This window comes from Choloepus didactylus, chromosome X (assembly GCF_015220235.1).
Source record: "Choloepus didactylus isolate mChoDid1 chromosome X, mChoDid1.pri, whole genome shotgun sequence".
Taxonomy (NCBI): Eukaryota; Metazoa; Chordata; class Mammalia; order Pilosa; family Megalonychidae; genus Choloepus; species Choloepus didactylus.
The window spans coordinates 1,274,200-1,299,875 of NC_051334.1; the positions used below are offsets into that span (position 1 = coordinate 1,274,200).

General features: G+C 43.8%; 1 protein-coding gene across 5 annotated transcripts in view; it reads right to left on the minus strand.

Moving 5' to 3' along the window:
- The window catches only part of STS (steroid sulfatase), a 646,106-nt gene that overhangs the window by 541,041 nt on the left and 79,389 nt on the right, over positions 1-25,676 (minus strand). For all 5 annotated transcript variants that reach the window (XM_037821492.1, XM_037821493.1, XM_037821494.1 and 2 more), the window contains exons 3-7: positions 18,916-19,080; positions 18,666-18,806; positions 15,053-15,174; positions 14,840-14,962; positions 12,429-12,852 (exon numbers count right to left, since the gene is read on the minus strand). In XM_037821492.1, the coding sequence (XP_037677420.1) occupies positions 12,429-12,852; positions 14,840-14,962; positions 15,053-15,174; positions 18,666-18,806; positions 18,916-19,034 (929 nt within the window). In that variant the 5' untranslated portion in view covers positions 19,035-19,080. The remainder of the gene's footprint in view (positions 1-12,428; positions 12,853-14,839; positions 14,963-15,052; positions 15,175-18,665; positions 18,807-18,915; positions 19,081-25,676) is intronic.

Consider the following 25,676-nt stretch of genomic DNA (forward strand, 5'->3'; position numbering starts at 1 on the left):
AAACCTAATGGAAAATTGCCTGGTTGTTTGGACTCTATTCTTCCAACTATACAGTGATGCATATGAATTTAAGCACCTTCAAAGTAATGATCTCTTTGGGAAAAAAATGCACGCATATATACTACCACCTAATAAAGATAGTACCTTGAGTTGCCAACCACTTATATCAAAACATTGGTCCTCCAACTCTCCCATTTTCTTCTATGGACCAAGTCTCCAAGAATGAACACTAATTGTTCATCGACTGTCAACATCGATCTTTAGTTAGTTCAATGGAATATTCCTTGAACTGGCTCCAACCTCTAATTTTATCTAGAGAGATGAACATTATTGCAAACATATTTTTTTAGTAAGAGTGCACCTAAGCCTGCTTTGTTTTCATTGGTTAGAACACAGACACACTAGAAAGTTCTATTTAGGAGTCACTGCCCACGTCTGGCCCCTTTTCCAATTGCCACAAGCGTGGTTGCTGTGGGTAGACTTGAGCTTTCCCCCCTGAGTGTTCTGAAAGTGGTCTGTGAGTCACAGCCCTCCCTCCTGGCACCTCGTTGACCGCTGAGAAAAGCTTCATGCTACATTCTTGTTTCATGAAATTGGCTCAGTCTTTACTGTTGTTTCGGGAAGCACCAGCGATTCCTCTCCAGCTAAAAGGGAATGCTGGGTGAGTGTCCACCTTGCAGGCTACTGGACCACAGGACGTGTGCCTACCTGCCAGAGCCTGGGGTGCAGATCTCAGGAGATGCGGGCGAGGGACAGGCGCCTAACGGAGACACGCCTCACCGGTAGCCTGGTATGACCCCGCTGCCCACTCTTTGGGCCCTGCCACTTCCCTCGTTATAGCTTTTCCTTTCATTAGCTCTGTGACCCTGGGTGGATTCCAGATTCCTCAAATCTCTAGGACTGAGATTCCTCACTGCAACGTGCAAAGTTCTCCAGGCCAGCACTGCTCTGTGCCCCTCCCAAGCTCTACGTACACCTGGTGGCTCCATGTCCTGCAGCAGCTAGTCCTCCAACCTAAAGTCCTTCAGAAGGCAGCTCACAGGCTGCCCCCTCTTCCCATGTAACCCCACACGTGCTAAGCACCACAGGGCCCTCCTTTCCAATGCAGTACCCAGTGCTTGGTTCGCAAAGGTGCTCACTGATCTTGCCAAACGAATGAGTGAACGAGTGATCAAATGAATGAAGTCCCTAATAAAGCATTTGCTCCAGGACACAGGAACTGTATTTGCATTCTTGTTCTCCCACTAGACTACGAGCAGAGGCATGTCATCTTTGCATTCCAGTGCAATGATTGGCAAATAGCATAAGCTCCATAAACATCTACTATTGGGTGAAATATCCCCATCAGCTCTCTCGGCTTTGGCAGCCCCATCCACCAGTCAAGTAAACTGGGAAACTCATGTGTAACACGGTTTGGGTAAAAGTTACTTGAGTGTAGGTATTGATAACCGTCAATAGCCTAACTTCTGACCCAAGTTTCTGGTCCTTTTGAAGGAATCATTCCCTGTGTTCAACAACTTTAACAGCCACTGAAGTTTCTAAATAAATTATAAATTTAATTAGAATGAATTTTGCTTTTAGAATGTTTTCTAAATACCTTAATTCCTCATGATAACCAAAACATTTCAGAATTAGGATACATGAAATAAACAGACACATACTTTTCTAAATGCATTTGTAGTTCCTAACAGTGATACAGCTTGGGTACTGCAGCACAGAGAGCTCCTACAGGGTCAATTGTTTAGATCTACTGGCTGTAACCCTTCTTTTTTAAGGTCAGTCCTTGCATTTATTAGCCCTGAGTCCTTTGAAATAGAAAACAAGGCCAAAACATTGCATGTTGAATGAAAGCTGAGCCAGGCATGTCCCGTTCTCTGAAAACAGGCAGATGAAATTCAGCAAGTTATGTTTCATCATTTGTACGGTGCCTTATAGTTACAGTGCCTGGTGAAGAACGATGGCCACCTTTTTTTACAAGCATGTAAGAAGAAGGAATTATTTCTCAAGTTAGAAAGAAAAAAAAAAAAGATTACAAAGAGCTTGTCCTAACAGTGATTGAAATCAGGAGATGTGAGGTGGGAACCCATATATATCATCCAGTGCATAATTTCCCCCATTACGTCTCAGAACAAACAAGAGATGGTGGTGCTCAGAGAGAACCATTCGAATGATCATCCTGACTCTAATCTATACATAAGAATGTCTACCGAGGCATCCCTTTGGTGACACCCATGCTCTGTCAGGGCCACCTGCCAGACATGGTAGCTGGTGAGCCTCCATCTCGGTCATTCTGGGGAACTTCTGTTCACACAGGGCCAGACTGCACTTCTAGCTCCTTCTCAAAATCCAGAAATTGGTGTAGATTCTTCAAAACAAACTTGACACTCTCTATGCTTGTTCCTAGTCAGTTGCGTTACGCATGGATACAACTGCACTGCAATTTCTTTCTCATCTGTTCTCCCACTTATTTTCTTGGATTTAATGTTAAGAGATAAGGAAGCTTAAAGGGTTGATCTTGTGAACACAATATATGGTCATAGCTGGAAATACAGGATGTGACAGACAGAACCGGCTGCGAATGATGAGCTGTCGCATGGTTTGAAATGTCTGACATTGGGCTCCAGTTCAGATTCAGCTGGATTTGCTGATTCCGACTGGGAGTCCTCTTGACCAACAATGTGAAGACAAAAGACGAAGAAGAAAGAGGAGACAGTCACCATTCCTGGCAGGATCACAAGACTGAGCCACGTAAGAAAGGTGAGGTGAAAACAAACAAAGAAAAAAACAGCGAAGATGGAGCCCAAAGAAACACAGCTTCAAAGTAAGTCCCACTACTTTGGAGTTCAGTCGTGGCCATGGACTCTAACTTTCATCTTGGGATGTAGCAGGCATCTCAGTGGAAGAGAAGAGGCAATTAATGTGTCTATTGTAAACACATGCATATTTATAGATTTCCTTTTTCTATCATCTTTTCTATAAAGCAGCAGTTTTTCCATTCAGCAGGCTAGACGTCACAGGCATCACCCAAGTTCCACGGTGTCAGAGTAGAGTGATTAGGTTTTATATACAAAAATAAACCCTGAGAACCTAGAAAACCGTACCTGGCTTGCAAAAACATCGTAACATGAAGATTTACCATCCGTAATTGAGGTATAACCAATGGTGCATGGGAATGAGGACAAGACAGACATAAATCAGGTGCCCTGCAGACCTCTAGGGTGTCACTGACAGCTTGCTCTCAAGCACAAGCTCCCACTTAGTGGTATCCTTTGAGAGAGCAGGAAAGGGGCTGTGGCGAGCCTCGCTGAGCAGATGCGGATCTCCCTCGTTCTACATGACCTTCAAAATGGAAAGGCACTTCAGCCAGTTGGTGGGCGATTTCTCAATAAGAGCTTAACTCCTTTTTTATTAGCTGCAGCACTTCAGTAAACAAGTCTTTTGAAAATTTATTGCCCCTGTCTTGCACACTGCGTGGAAAGATAGAACTTTCAGCTGCTCCATGCCTTCACTTCATTTGTTAAAAATACAGACGGCAGCTCGGAGCCATCACAGTAACATGCAATCATCCAATCTCAGGATGAAAAGATTTACATCCCAGGAAAGCGGGAGTGAAAAATCTAGGCAAGAAGGTGGCAACAGCATATTTTTTCTTTTCTGTCTGTCGTTGACTCTACTTTTTTAAGGTCTTGAGTGCAATATTCCATGCTGAGTGTTTGACCTTTATTATTCAACTAGTGTTCCAACTTGAGTCAGCACGGGGAATAATGCACCTAGGGACACATGCTGGTTCTTTCTGCATGCCCACTGCTGCTGGTGATTAGAGGACAGTGTAAACCAGAGGATGGCACAGGCAGTTCCCCAGCCAGAGTCCACCTGGCACCTGCCACTGCAGCGTACAGAAGATGGATTTAGACACCCAGTGGTTCACTTCCATGCATTTCACATCCACTGAAGCAACGGGTTACCTATCATTTGCAACTTCTCCAATGCTTGTGACGTTCATTGATTCTTATTTATTTCCCTGCCACTGTTTAGTAGGACTCATCTTTGCTAGCACAAATAGGAGGTGACCTTAATTCAGACACAGATGGAAAAGAGAAAGTGGGGAGAGCCGGATTCCTGTTCTGCCTGGAGGAGGGTGGGGGTTGTGTTGCAGAGGGAGGAAGGAGAAAGCAGAATGGAAGAAGTGGGGGCAGCCGTGGGGCAAGGAGGTCACCCACAAGGATGCTGAGCCAAAATGCAGATGCCAAACAAGCCGGGCCCCTTGCTGTTTTAGATGAGAGAACCAAAGCCCCAGGCAGTGAAAGGCTTGCTGGAATCAGCAGTCCCCAGGACGGAGCTGCCCCCGTGGACACGGGGTTTGTAAAGTGGCTTCCTTCTTACAGAAGCTGGTCTCGGGTGCCATTCAGTTTAGCCCAGTGGTTTGCATCTCGGGAACACAGCATCTAGGATGCAGACATGCAAAAAGACTACCCTCCCTCCATAACTATATTTGGTTTACGGCACGGCCAGCCTGAAAGAGGGGCACAGCCAGAGAACCCCTCTATTCCTAAAGACATCCTGTTGGGCTACACAACTTACAAACAAACCCAGTGGCATCCACCTCTATTGAACAATTGTACATGGCAATTCTTTGACAATAATTCTTTAATTATTTAACCTTTCAGTTTCTAAATATATATATTTATACATGCATGTATATATATATGTGTGTGTTTGTGTGTGTCTACGTGTGTATATGTGTATGGTATATACATACATATATATATATATAAACACATATTTGTATGTTGCTCTTGGTCCTTAATCTGATTTACTTTTCCACCATGAATTAAAATCAATATCACTCCTATTTCTTTCTGCCTTAAACTCTTATTTCAACTAATGAAATCATCCCAAGATCCCTGTATACAACAGATGCTTTTGGGCTAAATTGCAGCCATTCATCACAGCTATTTACACCACTGCACAGCTGGAAATGTGAAAGGTTACGTTGGAGATACCCTGTAAATGCATTTCAGGATTTTGACTGTGCCAAATGGTGACGGCGATAGATCCAGATAAAAGGTCGTATTTTCTGATGATCCATTGATCAGCTGTCACCGATTTTAGGGATTTACGGCAACACAAGCCAGGCTTTGAGAAAGCAGTATGCATTGCTGTAAAACTAGAGCATAGAAAATGGCAGAGATGTTTCCCTATGACCCTCTACTAGGGGCATAAATTTCCCGGTAGATTTCACTCCCCGTGGTTGCTCGTCCTTTCTGCAATTCTGATGTCACTGTTTTCCCTGTGGAGTGTTGTCAGAGATTGGGGTCCACTGAAGTCTCAACAAGGAGATCTCACTACCCTGAGAAATGAGAGATTAAAAGTAGAGCTCCATGTCATTTCCACATTTCCAAAGTCTGGATTTGTCATACAGGACAGCATTTGCTAAAGGACACGCCAAGGAAGGACATGAAATATCTCACCTGGAGCTAAACAAGGCTATTACCATATTTAACTTTGAATTATAGCATCTTAAAAGTACACACACACACGCACACACACAGAGATACTACATATATATTTAATATATTGAACTAACTTATATGAACCAGGCTTAAAGACCAGAATCCTCATGGTGAATGTCACATGAATTTATGACTCCAATAATTGGATACGAAAAGCTCCACAAATTATATGGATGCATATAAAGACATCACTGTTCTTGGAAATGTCTTCTTTAATGTAAACATGTCTATATTTGCAGAGAAAAATACAAAGTGGTTTCTTTCAGCTTAATTTTTCTTCCTAGCAATGAGGCAACATTTTGAATGACCTTAGAGACAAAAGGGACCAAAATACCGGTCTTTTCACAAAGCAGAATGACCAGGGTCCCTTGTCTCTACGGATCTCTTTCTACCCACTGGCATAACACCTTTTTTTTTTTTATTTAGCCTTGACTTGAACTGAAGTAAAAAACCATTTTGTGAATAAAATCAGCCTGCTAAATTCACATGCCGTCACGCAGCCTTTATTTTCTTTTCAGAATATCCAGCACTTCTCCATCACCATGGTGACAGTGAGATTGGTGACACAGGAGTTTATATAGGAATTATCAGGAGATATTCTGCTTTGGGGCTGGGTAAGGGCACTGGACAGACTCTTGTACATAGTGAAAGTGTGTTGAGATTTCTGTCCATTGACCTAGTCTCCCTCCCAACAATCCTCACTCTGACCTTATCAGCAAGTCTGCCACAGTAGAGTAGACAGTGCAGCAGGGAATGCATCTAAAAGTCCATCCCAACATGGAGGAGGCAGTTAACTCTGTTTTTTTTTTTTTTTTAAATCCTGCCTCTAGCTTGACCTGTGGCCTTTGGTGAATCACTCACTGTTTTCAGCCTTGAGTTGCTCCCTTTGAGACATCTCTTTGCCCACCTGGTGGGGTTGTTTTGAAATATTTAAGTGATGCTGAGTGTGAAGTGTGCACAAGGAGATGAGCAAATCCACAGAGAATGACGTATAATTGGTGTCTGCTCAACTAGTGTTTGTTACACTTGGCTGTGTCCCAGGCTGATTCCCTGGGCAGCTGAATCAGCTTTGTTTTACAGAGCGCTGAAGACATTGATGGCAGGAAGTGAATGTTTAGATTCTTGAGCAGCCTTCATTCAGGACACATACGGAGAGTTGCGTATCTCTAAGAACTTGACAGTTCATTCTTCCCAACAAGGGTTTCTTGCTAATTAAAGTGTACTGAGGATAACCAGGCTCCTGAATCACTGTACAGCTCATAACATATGGTGAGATAATTAGCTAGCTCTCTAATAATAGAAGCATCTCCCAGGCAAATTTATCCCTAAAAGTAAATTAGGTTGAGGTATCCTGAGTGGATAGTTACATATTTTAAACCATCACTCTCCTCTACTTGAAATAAGCACTTGTAATCTCAAGGCACATTCCAAATTTAGCCAAGCATGCCTCATTTGAGACAATCACAAACCAATGAAGCATCTTTGTCTCACATCCCTGTTATTCCTCTTTTAACATCTCAAGCTAGCATCTCAGGAAACAAACTCCTGCATATAAATCATTTCAGAAACATGGTGTAGAGAAAGAATATAAATTTTAGTAATAACAGCTTAAAACATCTTGCTCTGCCACCTTTGACATATGATCGGAGGGGAAGCTGTGTACACAGAATTTTTTTTGTTGTCAATATATCTAAATAAGGCTCCAGTTCTCAACTGGGAGATTCTGAATTCAAAAGCATTTGAATAAATTTGACTAACAATGTCATTGCTTTAATCAGGCTTTCATTATTCTGCTTCTGACAAACTCTAAATACATTTCTCAGAAAGGTGGTAAGACCTGCCTAAATTATTCAGGATATTCTGATTAATGAGTAATTCAGATGTCTTCAGATCCTTGAAAAGATGTTTTATTAACATGATGATGCCACCATTGTTATCATTCTTTGTTGGCACGTTAAGGCAAGTCTCTTACTGACTCTTGGATGCAACATTTCTGCTCATCAGGTATCTTAATATAACACATGAGGATATTTTACCTGAGGATAATTTTACCTCAATGTTTTAAATTTTTGCATCTTTGGATAATGCATGCAGGAAGCTTTTTGTAAATAGCACCACCGCATAAAACTGCTGGTATCTTCACTAATACCGATGATATGTTGTTCCAGTGCGGACAACAGACATTAAGTTAGAAGCACTTATTTTGGAGGGAAAAAAACCCTCTGGTTGTAACTCAACAATAATAATCTCCAGCTAGGGTACTGCTAGAACATCCTATATCTCTAATTCTGGAAGAAAACTGCAAATTCCCGAAGATAATCAAGATAAACTCTTTGGGCTTCAGAATCCTTCAGATAATCAAATTAGTTTTGGTCTCCTCCCAAAGCCATATGCTGAGGGACCCATTAGAATGCCATGCGGTCATATGAATATTCACACATTCACGACATTAAATCATTCATGTCAAAATATAATATGTTAAAAAAGTGATTCACCCTGAGTAGTATTTCTGAACCCCAACATTTCACAAGGAATGCTTTATTAATCTTCTTTGCATGTGGTTTTGAGAGATAGCCAGTAAGTGGGAGAGCGATGTGAGCACGTTCAGTTCTTTATTCAATTGACCAAGCAACAGACTGTTGTGTGCTGGGTTAACTGGATTGGTCTGCCATCCCATGGGCCACCTCTCCATCTTGGAACAGCTATGTTCCTATAAAACACGGTAACACTAAGCCATTAACACCACGGCTCTGTCAATCATAATGACTGTGAACCATTGGTGAGTCGTGAGAGTAATGTCGAGTCACAATCAGATCATTGTCTTTCACGAAACAGAAGTGAAGAGGATGGAAAGTATCAGAGGTGACCACCCCAGTGAGGGAAGGATCACTTCAGAAAACGTCTGTTTCAGTTACATACTGGATCATGACATAAACTGTATTTCTTAGGAAGTTCTTAAGTTCTAAAGCTTTTGCATTAGACCACAGGTGAGTTTCACCTTCCTGAACTTCTAAACAGCATAATAACGATCGTGGTGTTTGTCCATGGTAGCAAAAATCTATCTATGCTCCAGTGTTTCTTAAGAGTGCACCATTGTGATGGTTAGGTTCACGTGTCAACTTGGCCAGGTGATGGTGCCCAGGTGTCTGGTCAAGCAAGCACTGGCCTAACCATTGCTGTGAGGACATTTGTGGCTGGTTAATATACCAACAGGCTGGTTTATTAAATCATCAGTCAACTGGCTGCAGCTGTGATTGATGACATCAATGAACGGCGTGTCTTCCACAATGAGAGAATGCAGTCAGCTGAATTTAAGTGAATCAGTTGAAGACTTTTAAGTGAGGCAAATGGAGGACCTTCACTTCTTCTTTGGTTGACCAGCGAAGCGTTTCCTGAGTTCATCGAAGTTGCCAGTTCGTTTCCTGAGGAGTTCATCGAACATCTTGATTGGATTTGCCAGTTTGCTGCCTGCTCTACAGAATTTGGACTCATGCATACCCACATTTGCGTGAGACACTTCTATAAATCTTATATTTATAGATATATTTATAGATATCTCTTGTTGATTCCATTTCCCTAGAGAACCCTAACTAATACACCCGTGGGACATTCAGTTTAGAATCTCGTGGAGAACTTATTAAAAGGCAGACATGTGACCACACCTCCAAGCTTCTCAATAAGACTCTCCAGAGGAAAGCATGGCCATCTTCACTTGGAATAAGCCCTCCAGGTGATCCTCACGCAAAGTCGGAGGAATCACTATTCTAGACATATAGGGCATTTTCCTGCTGCCCTTCTTTGGTCATCCATGGAAAAGTTAGAATGATCCTATAGTATATGGCAGCATGTACTAGTGCCCCTCCAAGGACGGAGAGGGCTGCCCCACTGATGACCTATGGCGGCCAATGCTTAGGCTTACTCCAGGCATTGAAACCTGGACAGCATCTCAACGTGCAAATAATAATTGAAATAAATGTGCCGGAGGGGGACGGCCAGCTCAATACCTTCCTCCCTCTCCTGAGAATTGCATGAAGTTGCCCAACCCAATAGGCTTCCACTCAGTGCCTGGATATGACAGGCTCTCGGCACGGGGACCACAAGTTGACAGAGAGATACCCAGATTGTGTGGTGTATCCAGGTCAGCCAGCTAGTCGCCAGCCCAAGACCTACTGCCAAGCACCAGCAATCCACCCCTCTCTCATGTGCTTCGCGAGCCCAGACCTTCAGAAATCAAGACACACAGCACAAGTCCTATCCTGACTTTTCATAGACCAACAAACCACATAGTAACAGGTATTTAGGGACTTTTAGAGGTTATTGTGCCTATAGCTCCTTATCCTTGGGCAGTCATTGTTTATTCTTTAGTTTAAGAAGAATACTTAAACTGTATATTGCTACTCTACATATAAATCTCCTATCACCTCCCTTGGAGTTCAATTTCAATAATGTATCCCTTTGTAAATAATATATATATATATAGTATATAACCAAAATATTAATACCTTTTCTTCAAATTATTCTATTTTGCTCTGATTAAAATATTGTTCAATGTAAATGTCACAACCCTTCAATTAATTAAAATTTTGTAATAAGTTAGTCCCTTGAGTTTCATTTCTCTGCAACACTGCCCAAATTCCTTCATACTCCTCTCATATAGTCATATCAAACAACTTTTTTAAAAATCAGAGGTTCATGCTGATTTTTTTTTCCTTTGTGTGCCCATCTCTTGTACTAAATGTGTGTTAAACATTAATGTGTCTGGAGTCTTGACTAAGGAAGTTTGTATGCACATATTCTTTTAGTATTTTGTGGAGAAGTCGGCCCTTTCTCTCCAGTTGTTCCTTCGTTTTCCATAGGAAACATCAAGTTTCCAAAAGCAGTCCTCTCTTCAGGGCCAGCCCAAACACTTCGCCTTTTATTCCCCCTACATATTTAGCGTCTAATAAAATTACATTTGAAATATTCCTAACTTAAAACAAATTTGAAAATCACTGCTGGTAGTAGACCAAATTTCTGTTTACCAAGACCCATTTCACTTTTTCCTGAACACAAAGGGAGGTCTGCATCTTAGACGCAAGTGAAGTCAAGTTGGGGACATAGAGCTTTTCCTACTTGATTGCCCCCGAGTGGGAGTGACAATCACTTCCAAGAGGAGGCAACAAAAAGTTCTCGAATGACCCTCTCTGACTCTTTGCTCTCTGTTGTTGCATATGTGGAGGCATTGTTGAGATGATGGGACCAAAAATCGTAGCAAACTGGATACCTGAGTCTCCCGTTGGAGAGTTTCCCTGACGATACATTTTGTAAGGGTGAGAAATAAACTTTGATTGTTAATCCACTGAGATTTCATCAGTCTTTGCTGACAAATACAAAATTTGGTACCAGAAGTGGGTGCTGTCTCTGCAGTTGGGCAGCTAACACCACACAGTCTGGAATCACATTCCAGAAGCTAAAACTGAGAACAGCTATAATGACCGATGACCAGTTTATATATGTCAAAGTTAAATTGAAATTCAGATTATAAGCTAATTTCCAGTTAAAACTTGGAAAGAATATGAATTATAGGAGCTGATCACCCCTATTTTTGCCTGCTTTTTACAGGCGATGTTCAAATGGACTATCAATTGCAACATTTGTGTAAATTAATTGATAGTCCGTTTGAACATTTAATGAGGGATTAGATGAGGGATTCCCTCAGAGCTACATTAGACCCCTTGTAACAGCAGATATTTATACTAAAACAGGCCCCACGATTTGCCTGTTGAACAGATGGTGATGTCATTGGCACTGAGGTCACAATTACACCCAAGCTGAATGGGTTAGACCTCTTCTGTCTCACAACTTGAACATTAGGGTCTGACTAGCCCTGATAACATTTTCTACATAGTTTTCATGGAGTAAGTTAGTTTCCCTTTCTCACCAGTCTTATACTGGGTAGTTTCTGCATTCCTCAACTATATATTTTTTCTTCAGCTTTGCATTTTATCTCTTACTCAAAAAAAGAAAAAGTAAAAAAAGAAAATACTTGATTTTAAATGAAATCTTCCATATTTTTTCCTGCACTAACACTGAAATCTTCCCTCATGGTGACCTGCCCTGTCGTTGTGAGGATTGTTTTTATAATTTTATGTTGTGTAATTAACTGTTATCTATAGTTCCTCTACCTTCCTGATAATATTGAGACCCCCCCCCAAAAGCTGTTTTTAAATCTGCTTTAGAGTTCCAAACAGCCACAAAGGCCAAATGTGTGATTTTCAAATGAGATTTCCATCTTTCTTTTTTTTTTTTTTTAATTTTAAAGTATGGTCCTTAAAAATGACAAATGGAACAAAAATGGTATTATTTGTTTGTTTTTTAACTCCAAGCATTCCTGACACAGCTTTGACCCCAGGACTGTTGTACATTTTTCAATGGGTGGTTATTCAATTCACTGATTTCAACTTCCCAAACTAGGAACTAAACGGGAACTCAGGGACCCAGAAGAGCTAATTCAGTTCAACAAGGGTTGCTCATGGAGATACTTTCACCCAGACATTTGCCTAAAATATTCTGACTTTTTCCAGGACGGACATTTACATCACAACAACAATACACCATGATCTTTCCTCTGCCAACCACCACATTTGAATGTTAAAGACCATGGTGATACCTCCCTCCTCCTTCGTCATCAAGAAGGCAAAGAGACTGACTATAACCAGAGCCCACCGCCTTGCGAGTTCTTTCCAAAGCCATCAGAAGTGTGTTACTTCATTGTCCACCTCCCTTTTCCAGAGAGCCTGGCTCTCTGGAGAATTATTAGCGTGAAAGAGAAACTGAAGCTAGAAAGACCCTGTATCTCCCATGTGCATGGAAGTAACTGGATTATTTTTCACAGGCAGCCCCAGCATCAGAGCGCAGCAGACGGCAGATACCAACCGTTGGATGAACTGCACCGCCTCGCGCGTCAGCCTCTGCGTGAGGCTGTCGTAAGACATGGGCTGCTGGGTGACCTCGTGGTTCCTCATCAGGAAGCAGTTCAAGGGCCGGAAGTAATGAAGGAAACACACCAAGGCGACGAGGATGACGGCCGCGAGGAAGAGGAGGCAGAAGAAAACCCAGCGGGGCACGCGGAACAGCCTCAGGCAATTGCACACCTCCAGGGTGAGCAGCGCAACGCCAATGAGCTGCAGGGGGACGAGCGCCAGCAGGCGGATGCCCGTGGTGAAGACGCTGCCCTCCCCGGGCTTGCAGTCCCGCAGGTTGGTCACCGGGAGGCCATAGAAGTAATCAAAGCCGTGGCTCAGGGGGTGGTGGCAGAAGTCACTACTGCTGTTACAGTTCACCCCGAGGTGCCACTTCCCTGCAGAGAGAGATGGGCGATACGATGAACCCCAAGAGAAACCCTGATGTAGATGCCAGCTTCGATTTCCCACCACGGAAAAGGAGAACCCTGTCTGCGTATTTATGAGCTCAGGCTGCCTTTATTGGACCCTCCTGCTTTGCACTTCCTTTCCTGATTTCACAAGGGTTTTTGCTACTCTACCAGAAGACAAGAACCAATTTAGCGATTGCAAAAAACAAGCAAACAAATAAACAAAAAACTAACCAAATAAATAAACTAAACCAGATAGAAAACAAGAAGCATTTTTTTCTGAGATAAATGCTTTTCGGAGAAACTTCTTTAAAAGTAAACTTTTATAACCAACTTAGTTTTCTTCTTTGACTGTTAAAAGTGGAAATGAATCCCTACTCACAAGATACCCATGAAGCATAAGGAAATTTTGCTCAATATTCAGCATTTATTTTAAACACCTATAAAAATAAACTATTAAAATGTCCTAAATTTGTGAGCACCTCACCAAAAAGAAAAAATGGTGATGGTTTTATAACAAGATGTGGAGGGAAAGAGAACAGTCAATTTGTTCCCATGAGATTTTTAGGATTCACCCAATGAAGTGCTTAGACCAAAGCACATCTAGCAAATGGACAGTATGTGTCCTTCCTGTTGTACTGGTGTGGAGCTCTGAACCCCAGAAAAAAACATGTTCTTAAACTTAATCCATTCCAATGGGTAGGGACCCACTGTAAAGATCTCTTCAAGATGTTACTTCAGTTAAGGTGTGGCCCAAATGAATCAGTTTGGGATTTAATCTGGATTACTGGAGTCCATTATAAGCAGAGAGAAAGTCAGACAGACAGAGGAAAAAAAAAGCTAGAAGGAGCAGCCAGAAGCTGAACATCAACAGAACCTGGAAGACAAGAGAGAAGCCAGAAGAGGCCGCCATGTGCATTGCCGTGTGACAGAAAAGCCCAGGAACAAAGCATCGCTGGCAGCCAGCCCCAGAATGTCACAGTCTTTGGGGAGAAGCACTGCCTTGATGACACCTAGATTTTGGACTTCTCCTAGCCTCAAAACAGTTGGCCAACAAATTCCCATTGTTTAAGCCAACCCACTGCATGGTAATTGATTCGGTAGCCAAGAAACTAATTTGAACTATCAATTGGATGAAATCAGTGGGAATGGCAACTCAGAAAAAACTGAAATGTAAAATGGCCGTCTTTATCAATAGCATGCTGGGTTTATGTATTTATGTAAGTACTCTCTCTGTGTATAATTATTTATCTATCTGGTCTACCCATTTATCTATTCATTCATCCATCTATCATGCATCCATCCATCCATCCGTCCATCTCATCTCTCTCCCTCTCCCCCAACATTTGTCTCATCATCCATCCATCCTATCCCATCACTATCTTCATCTGTCAATCTGTAGCTATCAATCATCTATTTCATCAATATATCCATTTATCTATCCATCTTTTATCATCCATCTACCCATCTTATCTATCTCTCCATTCATCCATCCATCCGTCCGTCCATCCATCCATCCATCATATATCTATCTGTCCATCCACCCATCTTATCTATGTATGTACGTATGTATTTATGTATCTACCTATCTACCTACTTATTTAGTAGCTACTTATCATCTCTCTATATCTATCTGACTACCTATTTACCCATCTATGTGTATTTTTCTACCCATCTATCCATCCAAACATCCATTTGTCCATCCCTGTATCTTTTCATCTAGCTATCTGCCTACACACACACATACACAGAGGTGAGATGGGGGGGTGGGGGAAGGACACATATCTACACATTCAAATGGTCCAGATGGGCTCATTCCATTTTAATTAAGAAGTGAAACCATTTCTCCTATATATAAAGTTGTGCGGCGCCTAGCAGCAGATACCCCTGCTGAGAAGATGGCTCTGATTCCTTCTCCCACTCCCTTGACCACCCTGCCCAGGTCCCTGTCCCCTCCCTCCTCAGCTGCCCGTACCTATCAGGGCTGTTGCATAGCCTTGATTCTTCAGAAGCGTGGCGAATGTAATCTCACTGTTGGGAAGTCCTCCAGAAGAGGCTGAGAAGAGGAAAACGCCAACTCGGGAACGAGATGCCATTCCTGAAGCAGGGAAAATCAGCCGTCAAGGGAGGAGGGTGCCAGGCGGCTGCCCCGAGGACGGCGGCCACAGGGGTGAAGGCAGACGGTTACCTGATCTGACGGGGTACCGGCCGGTCATGAAGGCTGCCCTGCTCGGCGTGCACAGGGGCGACGCTGCCAGGTGCTGCGTGAGTTTCACGCCCTCTCTGGCCAGCCGGTCAATATTGGGAGTTCTAGGACAAAAGAACTCTGTTGGTTTGGGTGACCTTGAAAATGAGGACAGTGGCCTCTCAATGGCCCAGGGCCGTTAGACACTTGTGTGATATAAAGAGGGAAGGCGGGAGGCAGGGGAGGTGAGGAAGAGGTGACAAAGAACCGAGGCTCAGAATTAGAATCCAACTGCCTTAGTTTGCTAATGCTGCAGAATGCAAAACACCAGAGATGGATAGGCTTTTATAAAACGGGGGTTTATTTCGCTACACAGTTACAGTCTTAAGGCCACAAAGCGTCCAAGGTAACACATCAGCAATCGGGTACCCTCACCGGAGGATGGCCAATGGCGTCCGGAAAACCTCTGCTAGCTAGGAAGGCAGCCGGCGTCCGCTCCAAAGCTCTGGCCTCAAAATGGCTTTCTCCCAGGACGTTCCTCTCTAGCAAGCTTGCTCCTCTTCAAAACATCACTCACAGCTGCACTCACTGAGTTCCCTCTCTCTGAGTCAGCTCATTTATGTAGCTCCACTGATCAAGGCCCACCCCGAATGGGCGGGGCCACACCTCCATGGGAACATCTCATCAAAATCATCACCCACAGCTGGGTGGGGCACATTCCAAGCAAATCCAACCAGCACCAAAAACGTCTGCCCCACAAGACTACAAAGACAATGGCATTTGGGGGACACAATACATTCAAACCGGCACACCAACCAAGGTCCAGCAGATGTCCCAGGGACCCCCCCGTGTCATCACCCTATTTCCCTTGGCCCTGGATTAGAAGAGAAGAACTAAGTTTTGGGGATGGGGCACAGTGAGGGGTAGGGCCAGGCCTCACTCCTCCACCACCCCTGCCCCTCCGCCCCCAGTCACCTTCATGCCTCCAAACGACACAGCTTTGGGGACAGCTTGACCCCTCTCTTCCCAGCCACAGCCAAAGGGAGCTCAACAAGCAGCTCCCGTCAGCTGCTGCCTAAATTCCACATGTCCCAGGGACAACGGAATAACCGGAGCCCATGCGCCTTTACCCATCAACAAATGCAGTAATATAACCTAGGAGAAGACACACACTGATGTGGAGAACTATATGCTGTGAGCTACATCCCCTTCATTGGTTTACGGGTTTTTAAGCTTAATGAACACTTATTGATCGGCTCATTTCTAGGATGACGCATTTTGCAAGGTGAGCCTTCCTGGTGCCTTTTCTCCTTGAATGGACTGGACCATCCCCTTTGAAAGCTGTTCCATACTTCCTAAGCATTGGGGAATTAATGGCTTTCACGTCTTGAGCCGTGTTGTAAAGCTCTCTCCCCACATCCTCCACCAGCAACTCCAGGACCCACTTCTCTGCCTGGCTTGTCACATTCCAGCCTTCAGTTCTGCATGCAGATGGAATCCTCCTGGGCACACCACCAATGGCCTTTCTGGTTGCGTGTGTGTGTGTGTCAGGGGCACTGTTCTACCTGCAGGGTGGCAGTCAGATTTTCCCTTTCATGGCAGCTTTCTCACTGTACAAGTGGTAGCAAGGCTAATTGTGCTCTCCTCAAAGATGGCTGCCTGGGGGGAAGGGAGTCCGCATGTTGTTCATTGTCGCGGCCTCAGAGCTTCCCCAAACTGGTGCCCAGCACTTGGTAATAATGCACAGCTTAGAGAGCAATGGCATTCAATTGCATTTGTAATATCCAACTAGTCTGCCATCTATTAATTTAGTTTGCACACTTATTTTAACTGTCATTATTCCCACTTTGCTTTTACCTTAAATGACAAAATGTTTAGAAGTCAGAAACTCTCTGCATACCTTGTAGTGCTGAGATTGGCCCAGTGGGAAATCTGTTTTTGGTGTGATATAAAATGATAAATGTAATTCAGAAAGAACTGGAAATGAACATGGAGAACAAGGCAAATCTAGGATAGCTACTGCCATGAATTCTTCCTTGGGATTTTAAATACTTTTTTCTTTTGGTAATTGGTGGAAGCGAATCTTAAAAATTTAACTGTAATTTTTAATTAGGACTCCTTAATAGGAACTGTTACCTATTATCTCAGTAAACTCTAGGAACATGCCTAAGATTAAAAAAATAAACCAAATGAAAAGGGGGAAAAAAACTAATAGAAATTATGGCCCTCAGAAGAAGAATTAAGTTAATAAAAAAGGTTCATGTCATAAATGTCAAAAAATGAGACCCAAACTTTTTTTACAAATTGGTGCCAAAGGTAGAGCAGAAAACATACAGGTCAGTTAAAATCTTAAGAGAACATTGAATGCAGATCTTACCCTCAAATATGCTTCAAAATCTAACATATAGTCATGCTTAACATGAAAGTCGTGTTTGACATCAAGAATCAGGGAGAAACTGAGATATATTTGGCTGTGTCTTATAAGCAGGTTTTTCCTTAAAATAGTAATTTACTTAATTTTTGTTTGATCTGATATGTAATGGCAAATACACTTTTAAAAGCCCATTTTAATGTTGAAACTAAGATGAGGCGCCTGAGTGAATGGCATGAAAATAAATCAGTGTCCCTGGACACTTAATAACTGGCTCATCCCAGTCAGAACACAACAACAGCTTCAGATATTCATTATTCATAGATCATACGAGAAAATTCTAGCAGAAGAAAATTATGTCTTTCTCCAGCTTCTCCTTTAATTTAGTTTGCATCGATTTTTTGGTGCGGTGAAGCTCTCCACAGAACTATTTTTATAACTGTTTTTAGGTAATCGTTTCCTCATTATTGTAAAAAGAAAATGAAATCCTAATGTCAGTATTCTACTACACAAGGACTTACTTCCCCTTTTAAACTAAAGAGCCATAGAGATATTTCTTATGTTAAATCAATTTTACACCTAGGAGTTAGAAACAGATGCCCTCCGCCACACAGACACAAGCATCTGACGGTTCTAGGTCTCGTTTCCTTTCTGTTTTTCCTATGCTGCAGTCACCCCTGGCCCTTTAAGAGCTATGCCGTCATAAACCGTGACACCTGTCCACCGTGATACCTGTCCACCATGATACCTGTCTACTGTGACTGTCTACCAGTGTGGCTGGTGACTGAGAAAGGGCTGGGAGCAAAGGGGATGGAAGGAATGCAGGTGAGAATGAGTGGCTGACAAGCCGGGATGGGGTGGGGCAGGTGCAGAACCAACTGGAAACTAACCTGATGTGACCAAGGAAAGAAGAAGAAATACAAGTGGAGAACAAAAGGAGAGAAAACAGGACCGTGTGAAAGCAGTGTAGCAGCACTGAGGAAGAAGGAATTATGAATACACTCATGGTGATTTCTCTGGGCTCACCCACCTCATCACACAGGTCCAAACAGATAAGCTCTCACCTGCCTCCATAACCTCTACGTGAACCTAAGTAAAGCCATGTGTGGAAAGACACTGTGTGGAGTGTGTCAACATTTCTAAGTGATCTGTGCCCCCGAGATGTGCGAGCGTGCATGCACAATCACGGTGGCCTACTGCCTGAAAATGGAGCCACACGTTTTCACCGAAACCACGTCATCCAACCTGAGAGTTTTGTTTCCGTAGCACCCAGGGTCTCCGATGCCCAGATCGTCCACCATGAACACGACGACATTGGGCCTCATCTCTGCATCGCTCCGGGCTTTGTGCAGGGATAACAGCAGAAGGAAAAGGATCCTCATCCTCCTGAGAAGGCAAGGAGGCAAGAGATAAGTGAGGGATGCTGGCTCGCGGCTTCCCAGAAGCCCCACACTCCCTGGTGCAAGTTTCAGGCCAGGACATTCTTGCAACTCACCTGCTCAAGGCAACCCTTGCTCCAAAGAGAAAGTCTGAGAAGGGCTCATCCTCCCAGGGAAGAATTTTATCCTCTCCTTCCTGGGTGTTTGTTTCCCAAACAAACGTTTTGTTCTCCATGGACAGCAATTACCTCTAGTTTCTACCCTGGACTGAAACTCAGGTTCTGTTTAGACATGAAAACAGAAGTCACCTCCTGCCTTCTCTTTATTGAAGGCGGCTTCTTTAATTAGCTAAAAGTCCTATACGGGAGCACTGGAAGAATGGGCATTTCATCAAGACCAAATTTTCAGTGTTGCAGCCTTTCTAAGATTAGGTAGGAGTGCTGCCTTAGTAGATCTTAAAGTTAAACATACAAATGCAGGTGTAATATATATCTTTCAAAACTCACAGGACATCTGGCAAAGTCTAGGGTGACTGAAAGCTAGTGGGCAAAAGTGAATGTCCCTGGGGAGGAGAATCTGTCCATCTGCTAGATCTGCCATCCCAACCCACGCCCACCTTACAACATTTCATTCCCAGGACCCTTCAAAAATAACGGCTTAGAGGACTTCTGGGGAGCATGGCCATCTGACACCCCCTCTCTGATGCCTGGAGAAATTGCCAACTGAATATTAAAACCAGGAAACAAGCCCACCGGTATCAAGGCGTCTGGGGAAAGAGTAGCATCCGCAGTCTGGCCCATCACCGGACCCCCTGAGCACTGGTCTCCAGACCCCCCTCCATATGTTTACTGTCATCTCTATGTGCTGTATGTCAGACCCCCAGGATGCCCAGGTCCTAATCCTGGAACCTGCAAATTCACCTCATATGGCAGAAGGAACTCTGCAGACACGACGCAGTTAAGGATCTTGAGATGGGCAGAGAAGCCTGGGTGATCCTGTGGGCCCAATGGACTTGGAGGTCATTATAAGAGGGAGGCAAGAAGGTCAATGAGAAAGAAGGCATCATGATGACGGAAGCAGGGGGCAAGGGTGATGAGACGGGGGCCACAAGCCAAGGAAAGCGGGTGGCCTCTAGAGCTGAAGAATGCAAAGAAACAGATTTTCCCCTGGAGCCTCCAGAAGAGGCTGACCCTGCAGATGTCTTCATTTTAGGCCCTCAGACTCATTTCGGACTTCTGACATCTGAAACTGCCGGAAAATAAATTTCTGTTGTTTTTTAAGCCACCACACTTGGGCAATGAAGTGTGTGGGTCTGTTTTGTTCACTGCTTCGTCCCTAGAACACAGAACAGTTCTTGGTGCATAGTATGCCTCCCAAAACAAAAACAACACAAAATGTTTGTGGACTCAATGAATAAGCTTTTCCTTATTCATTCAAAGGCCTGTGTGTGTGCGTGTGGTTGTGTGTGTGGCTTTGTGGCTGGGCAGTTTCAGCCTAAAGGGATCAGGGGCGGGGATCTTGGGCTGGGCTTTGCATTGGGAGACCCCCAGTGTGGGGACGTGGAAGGCTTTTCTTCACTGAGGAAGCCCGCAGTCTCCTGGCTCCTTCTATTAGCTTCTGGGATCGGAACAAGGCAAGGACTTGCACACTCCCTCTTCAGGATGTGCACGTTCACTGTCCTCATGTTTCAACCCCTCGTCTTCCCTTCGCCCTAAGCTGGGCCTGAAGTCCCAACATCCGAGCCTTCTTGAGCCACATTCTCCAGAGAACGTGCCTGTGTCCTGCTGGGAGCAGAAGCATCATTTGGCTCTGCAGAGTTGGACTGGAGACTGGCAGGCTGAAACTCTTCCAAAAGATGTGCCACCAGCCCTTGGGTTTTCAACCTTCTTCCTCATCCCACCTTCCAGGCCATCATCCCCTGGGTCTAAAATCAGTCTTCTTGCCAGCTCCCCCTTCAGCAAGCACGAAGCTGTCCCCTTACTCCATTCTCCTAAGTCAGCTCTTCTCTGCTAACGATGTCCATCTTCCTGACTTGCATATGGAGTTCGATGTGTATTCCACCTGCCATGTGCAGCCAGGAGCCCGTCTTCCAAAGAGTTGGATTCCACATTGGTCTGCTGGGGCTGCTGCAACAAAGCCCCACACACAGGTGACATAAAACAACAGAAATACATTCCCTCTAGAGCGGGAGAACAGATGTCCAGAATCAAGCTGTAGGCACGGCCACACTCCCTCGCAGGTTCTAGGGAACGCTGCGTCCGTCCTAGGGATGGTCCATCCATCCCTGCCTTTTCCACATCTGCTGTTTGCCAGCGACTCCTAGCCTCCTTGGCTCATAGACGCATCACTGCAATCTCTGCCTCTGTCTTCACGTGGCCTTCTTCCCAGTGTGTGGCTCCCTGTCCACATCTCCCCTCCCTTCTTCTCCAAGAACTCCAGTCCTAGGGTTTAGGATTCACCCCAGTCCAGCAGGACCTCACCTCAACTTCCGCAAAGCTCCTCTTTCCAAACAAGGTTGCATTCAAGCATGAATTAGGAGGTGTGTCCTTTACACAAGCAAAAGCTGGCCTGGAACTGAGAGGCCAACTTGAGATGAAACACCAAGGATTCAGATGACACAAATGCACAGGACACTCCCCACCACAAAGAGGGATCTGGCCCCAACACCAACAGTGACGAGGGCGAGGGTCCTTGTTATCTAATTCCACGGCCACCACGGTGAGTAGAACACATAATAAAAAGGTGTTCCTAGGTCATTTCCTCACATAGGTGACACGATTAAGAGAGGATGTATGGAAAGCACGTATAGTGCCTGGTACATACTAAACACTCAGAAATCCCAGTTTTAAAATAATAACATTTATTGATTTATTTTCTGCAACAAGCGAAACCTGAAACTGTCAACTCATTGCAGACATGCCACCACATCAGTTGGCTCTAGCCTTCTCTGGCTTGAGTGCTATCTACTGTCATAGACTTATGGGGACAGGGTGTTACTGAGCAAACGTTTTATAAAAGGTTAGTTGTGGCTGTGCAAGCTGTTAAATACACTTTGGGGCCCCTTGCTGCCCCAATCTGAAGCATTTAGTAGGCTTTTCAATGGGTTTCTCTGGTTATCTTAAAACCCTCTAGTGTTTCTCACACTTTATCTTTGGGGATGGATGTTAATTTTCGTATCCTTCCTACTACCCAGAAAACACTTCCCACTGTTGAAAAAATATTTCCTGATCCTTTTTTATCTCCTCCTGGGTTGAGCTAGAGTGAATAATTTTTAACTAATCAAATGAAAAACTGGTTTCTCTAATGCAGTTCTCTTTTATATTGTTCAACCAGCCCTTCCCCATGTGGCACTTACACTCCGTTTCCAAACTTAGGTCCACGAAAAGTGTCTGTGGTTCTTTATTCATTTGTTCAGGCAACAAACATTAATTGGCTATTTACTGGATGCCAGTGCTCCTAGGGTATAGCAGAGAACAAGGAAGATCCATTCCCTGACTGCAAAATGTTTACTGTGTAGCAGGGGGGAGTACACAAAAATATCTCAGATATCCGAGCACTTGCTAATGTCAGCAGCGCTAAGAAGCAAATGCATTGGGTGTGATAAGAATGTGAAAAGGGGGCACCGAGTCCCCACTGGAGGAATCTAGGGGGTGTCCCCAAAGAAATTACATTAAAGCTGGGGTGGTAGGGCTGGGGCTGGGCCTTTCCATATGATTGTTGCCTTCTTCTCACTTTGTGGCGTACCCTCACCTCCTAAAAGAAGAGCCGAGCAGCTCACTAAAGGTAGAACAGCCTACATTTTGTGATGCCCGCTCAGCCCTCTATTTTAAGACACAGGCATGTTACATCTCTGCCAATGCTTTTGTTTAAACTCAGAACTTAGAGGGGCATGTCTCAGGAGTCTGCTTTCCATAGGTAGAGCCGGAACCTGGACATATCACTTAAAGGATGAGTTAACTGATATGGAGGGAAATGAGAGAGTTGTCCCCAGACAGCTGCTGTTCAAAAAGGAGAGAGTGTTCTTGAAAGCAGCATTTGGTAGCCACCAGGTCTTCAGCCGAGCCTGGTCTTTTAAGGAATTAGGTTAGCGAGATGAAGGTGGGAGCTTCTGGCTATGAGGGCATAGTTAAGGAGTTACGGTTTTGGGGAGGCTTTCTTCTTTGCTTCAGGCCCTGCCTAGCTCAGCTGTACAGCACAGAAGGAGGGGTAGCAGGGGATTTTGTGGGATTTTAACATTTAAGATGTTTAAAAAGGATGACAATTCTCACCCAGGGTGCTGATGATCCATTTGTTCCACCCTTAGGATTATAGGGCCAGCATGCAGCCCTTATATACCTCTAGCTCTAAAATAATAATTTTATGATGAGATAAGGGATAGTTTTATTTCTTGCACATCTTAAATGAGAAAAATGACAGGAATGCCAATTACTAAATCACACCATTCTAGGTCTTATCTAGTGTATGAAAATAAATGGCATGAAACATAAAATAAAATATAATATGTGTGCATCAGATGAAAGAACTCTATGGGAATAGCTAATGATATAACTAAGTTGAAAAATCCACAAGTAATTTTTCAAAACTTAAACAATACCCTTTATCATCAAAAGTATAGGTGACCATCAAACACTGCCCTGGATTCTTGACTTAGTCTCCCTTTCCCTAAAGTAAATGAACCTTTTATTTTTATTTTTTTAAACATTTCTATCCTACTCAAATATTAAGAGGAATAGGGTGAATCACTTTTAAGAAGTTTATGAATCTAGGTTATTACTAAAAATGCCCCTTCAGTTGAGATAATGCATTCACCAGGAGGGAGGGAGATGCTTATTTCAGATTAATTAAGATGTATTTGTATGAAATGTCCCCAGACTTCATACAGCTTCCCATATTCAACCTGTCTTCTTAAACAGAAACAAAAATCATATTTTTCAAAATATTTTGCATTGAAAGGGTGCAGCTGAGGAAGATGTTTTGATGGTAGGTAGTTTCTCAAAAACTTGCAGGAGTTTTTGAGAAAAACTGTCTTCTTGGGGCTAAGCAGAAGGGGTGGCTGGCGACCAGCTCTCTCCCTGAGCTCAGTGATTGGTTCCTGTCTCAGACGAGTTTCGTCTTGGGACATTATGTAGCAGTTCTCGGCCAGCGGTTCTGCCTCCCCACCACCCCCACTGGGGACCCTTGGCAACATCTGGAGACAGTTTTGGTTGTCACAACGTGAGGAGGGGGTGCTCTTGGCATCAAGTGGGATGAGGCTGGGGATGAGGGTCAACATCCTGCAATGCACAGGACGGCTCCCCACCTGTTATCATTCCCCAGAGTCAACAGAGCAGCAGCTGAGAAACCTTGACCTAGTGTAACCCACTGTGGGCCCTCTGCCAGGGGTTATGGAGATTACCCTGGCCAATTTGTATTTGTCTACACTCCCTTACCAAGATGCAATCAAGTGATTAAATTAATGAATATACATTGTCTCATAAGGTCAAGTGGGAGAATTAGAAAAGAAAATTACCCATAACTCAGCATTAAGGGAACATAAACACTTAATGAGGAGGCAAGGTATGCCCACATGAAAAACAAGAACCTCACTTCAAAGCCCTGTTAATTGTTTTTCTGGACCTTCCTCATGTACTATCAACATCTGCAGTGCATGGCCTCGTACTGTTTTTGCATGCTGCTAATTCAGATAATACAGTGTATCAGTGAGCTGCTGCCACAATAATGCTGTGTAACAATCCACCCCAGACCCAATGGCTTACGACAACAATGTATCCCGGACTGTGGGTTAGCTGCAACTTGACTGGGCTGGACTGGGCTCTAGGCTGCATATTGGGCTTATGTCTACTACAAGTGTATTTATTTTGGAGCTCAGGCTGAGGAGGATGCAGAGGAAGCTCTGATCAGGTGATGCAGAAGTACAAGAGGGCCAGGCCAAACGTGGAGGCTTATTTCAAGCTTCTGTTCACCTCATATCTGATAACGTCCATCAGTTCAAGTCAAGTCATGTGGTCAGACTCAAAGTCAAGGTTTGGAAAAGTATTCTAGGCTCATAATGAAACCAAAGCAAGTTATGATGCATATATATGTATAATAATTGAGTGACCCATGCAGTGGTCTGGCAGCAAAAGGGGCTTTGACTGAAACAGGCCACAGTGCCCACTTCCCAGTCCTGACATCCTGTGTGTCAGCACAGAACTGGGTGGGCAGAAGGCTGTGGAGCCCTTTAGGCACACAGCAATGGATCAGCCACTGCTTCTGCTGTCAGCAGGGGCAGGAGGGCTCACGACTGGGTACCGGAAAATCACAGGAATCACTCAGTAGCCAAAAGAACCATTGTGAGGAGCTTGAAGAAGACTGAAGTCTCCACCCAGTGGGATGCTGGGAAGCTTAGAAACACTGTCCTGTGCCTGGAGGACATGAGCCATCTGTCCTGGGTTTCACTCCAGAAACTGCCAGTCCCTAGATGTGTGACCAGGGGCAAGTCAGTAAAACTCTTTGGGTCTTGGTTTCCCTGTCTGAAAATAAGAGAACTGAGATATATGATATATGATTCCCAAGGTGCCTTCTAACTAAGCCTTGCAAGAAATCAAGAGCCAGAGAACCCTAGATGCTCCTCTCCTGCAGAAACTGGGAAATAACAAATGTGTGTTGCTTTAAGCTGCTAAGGTTTGGGGTAATTTATTATGCAGCAATAGAGAACCAATGCAAATACAACAGCTGGAGATGGGTAGTTCAGTTCTGTTGTTGAGCATCAGAAAAAGCTTTCTAGGGCAGTGGCTTTGAAGGTCACGTAGGACTTATTTTAAGAACAAGTTTCATTTAGTAATGAGTAGTCAGAATTTATATAAGTAATTAAAGATACATTTCTTAGCTCAGTAAC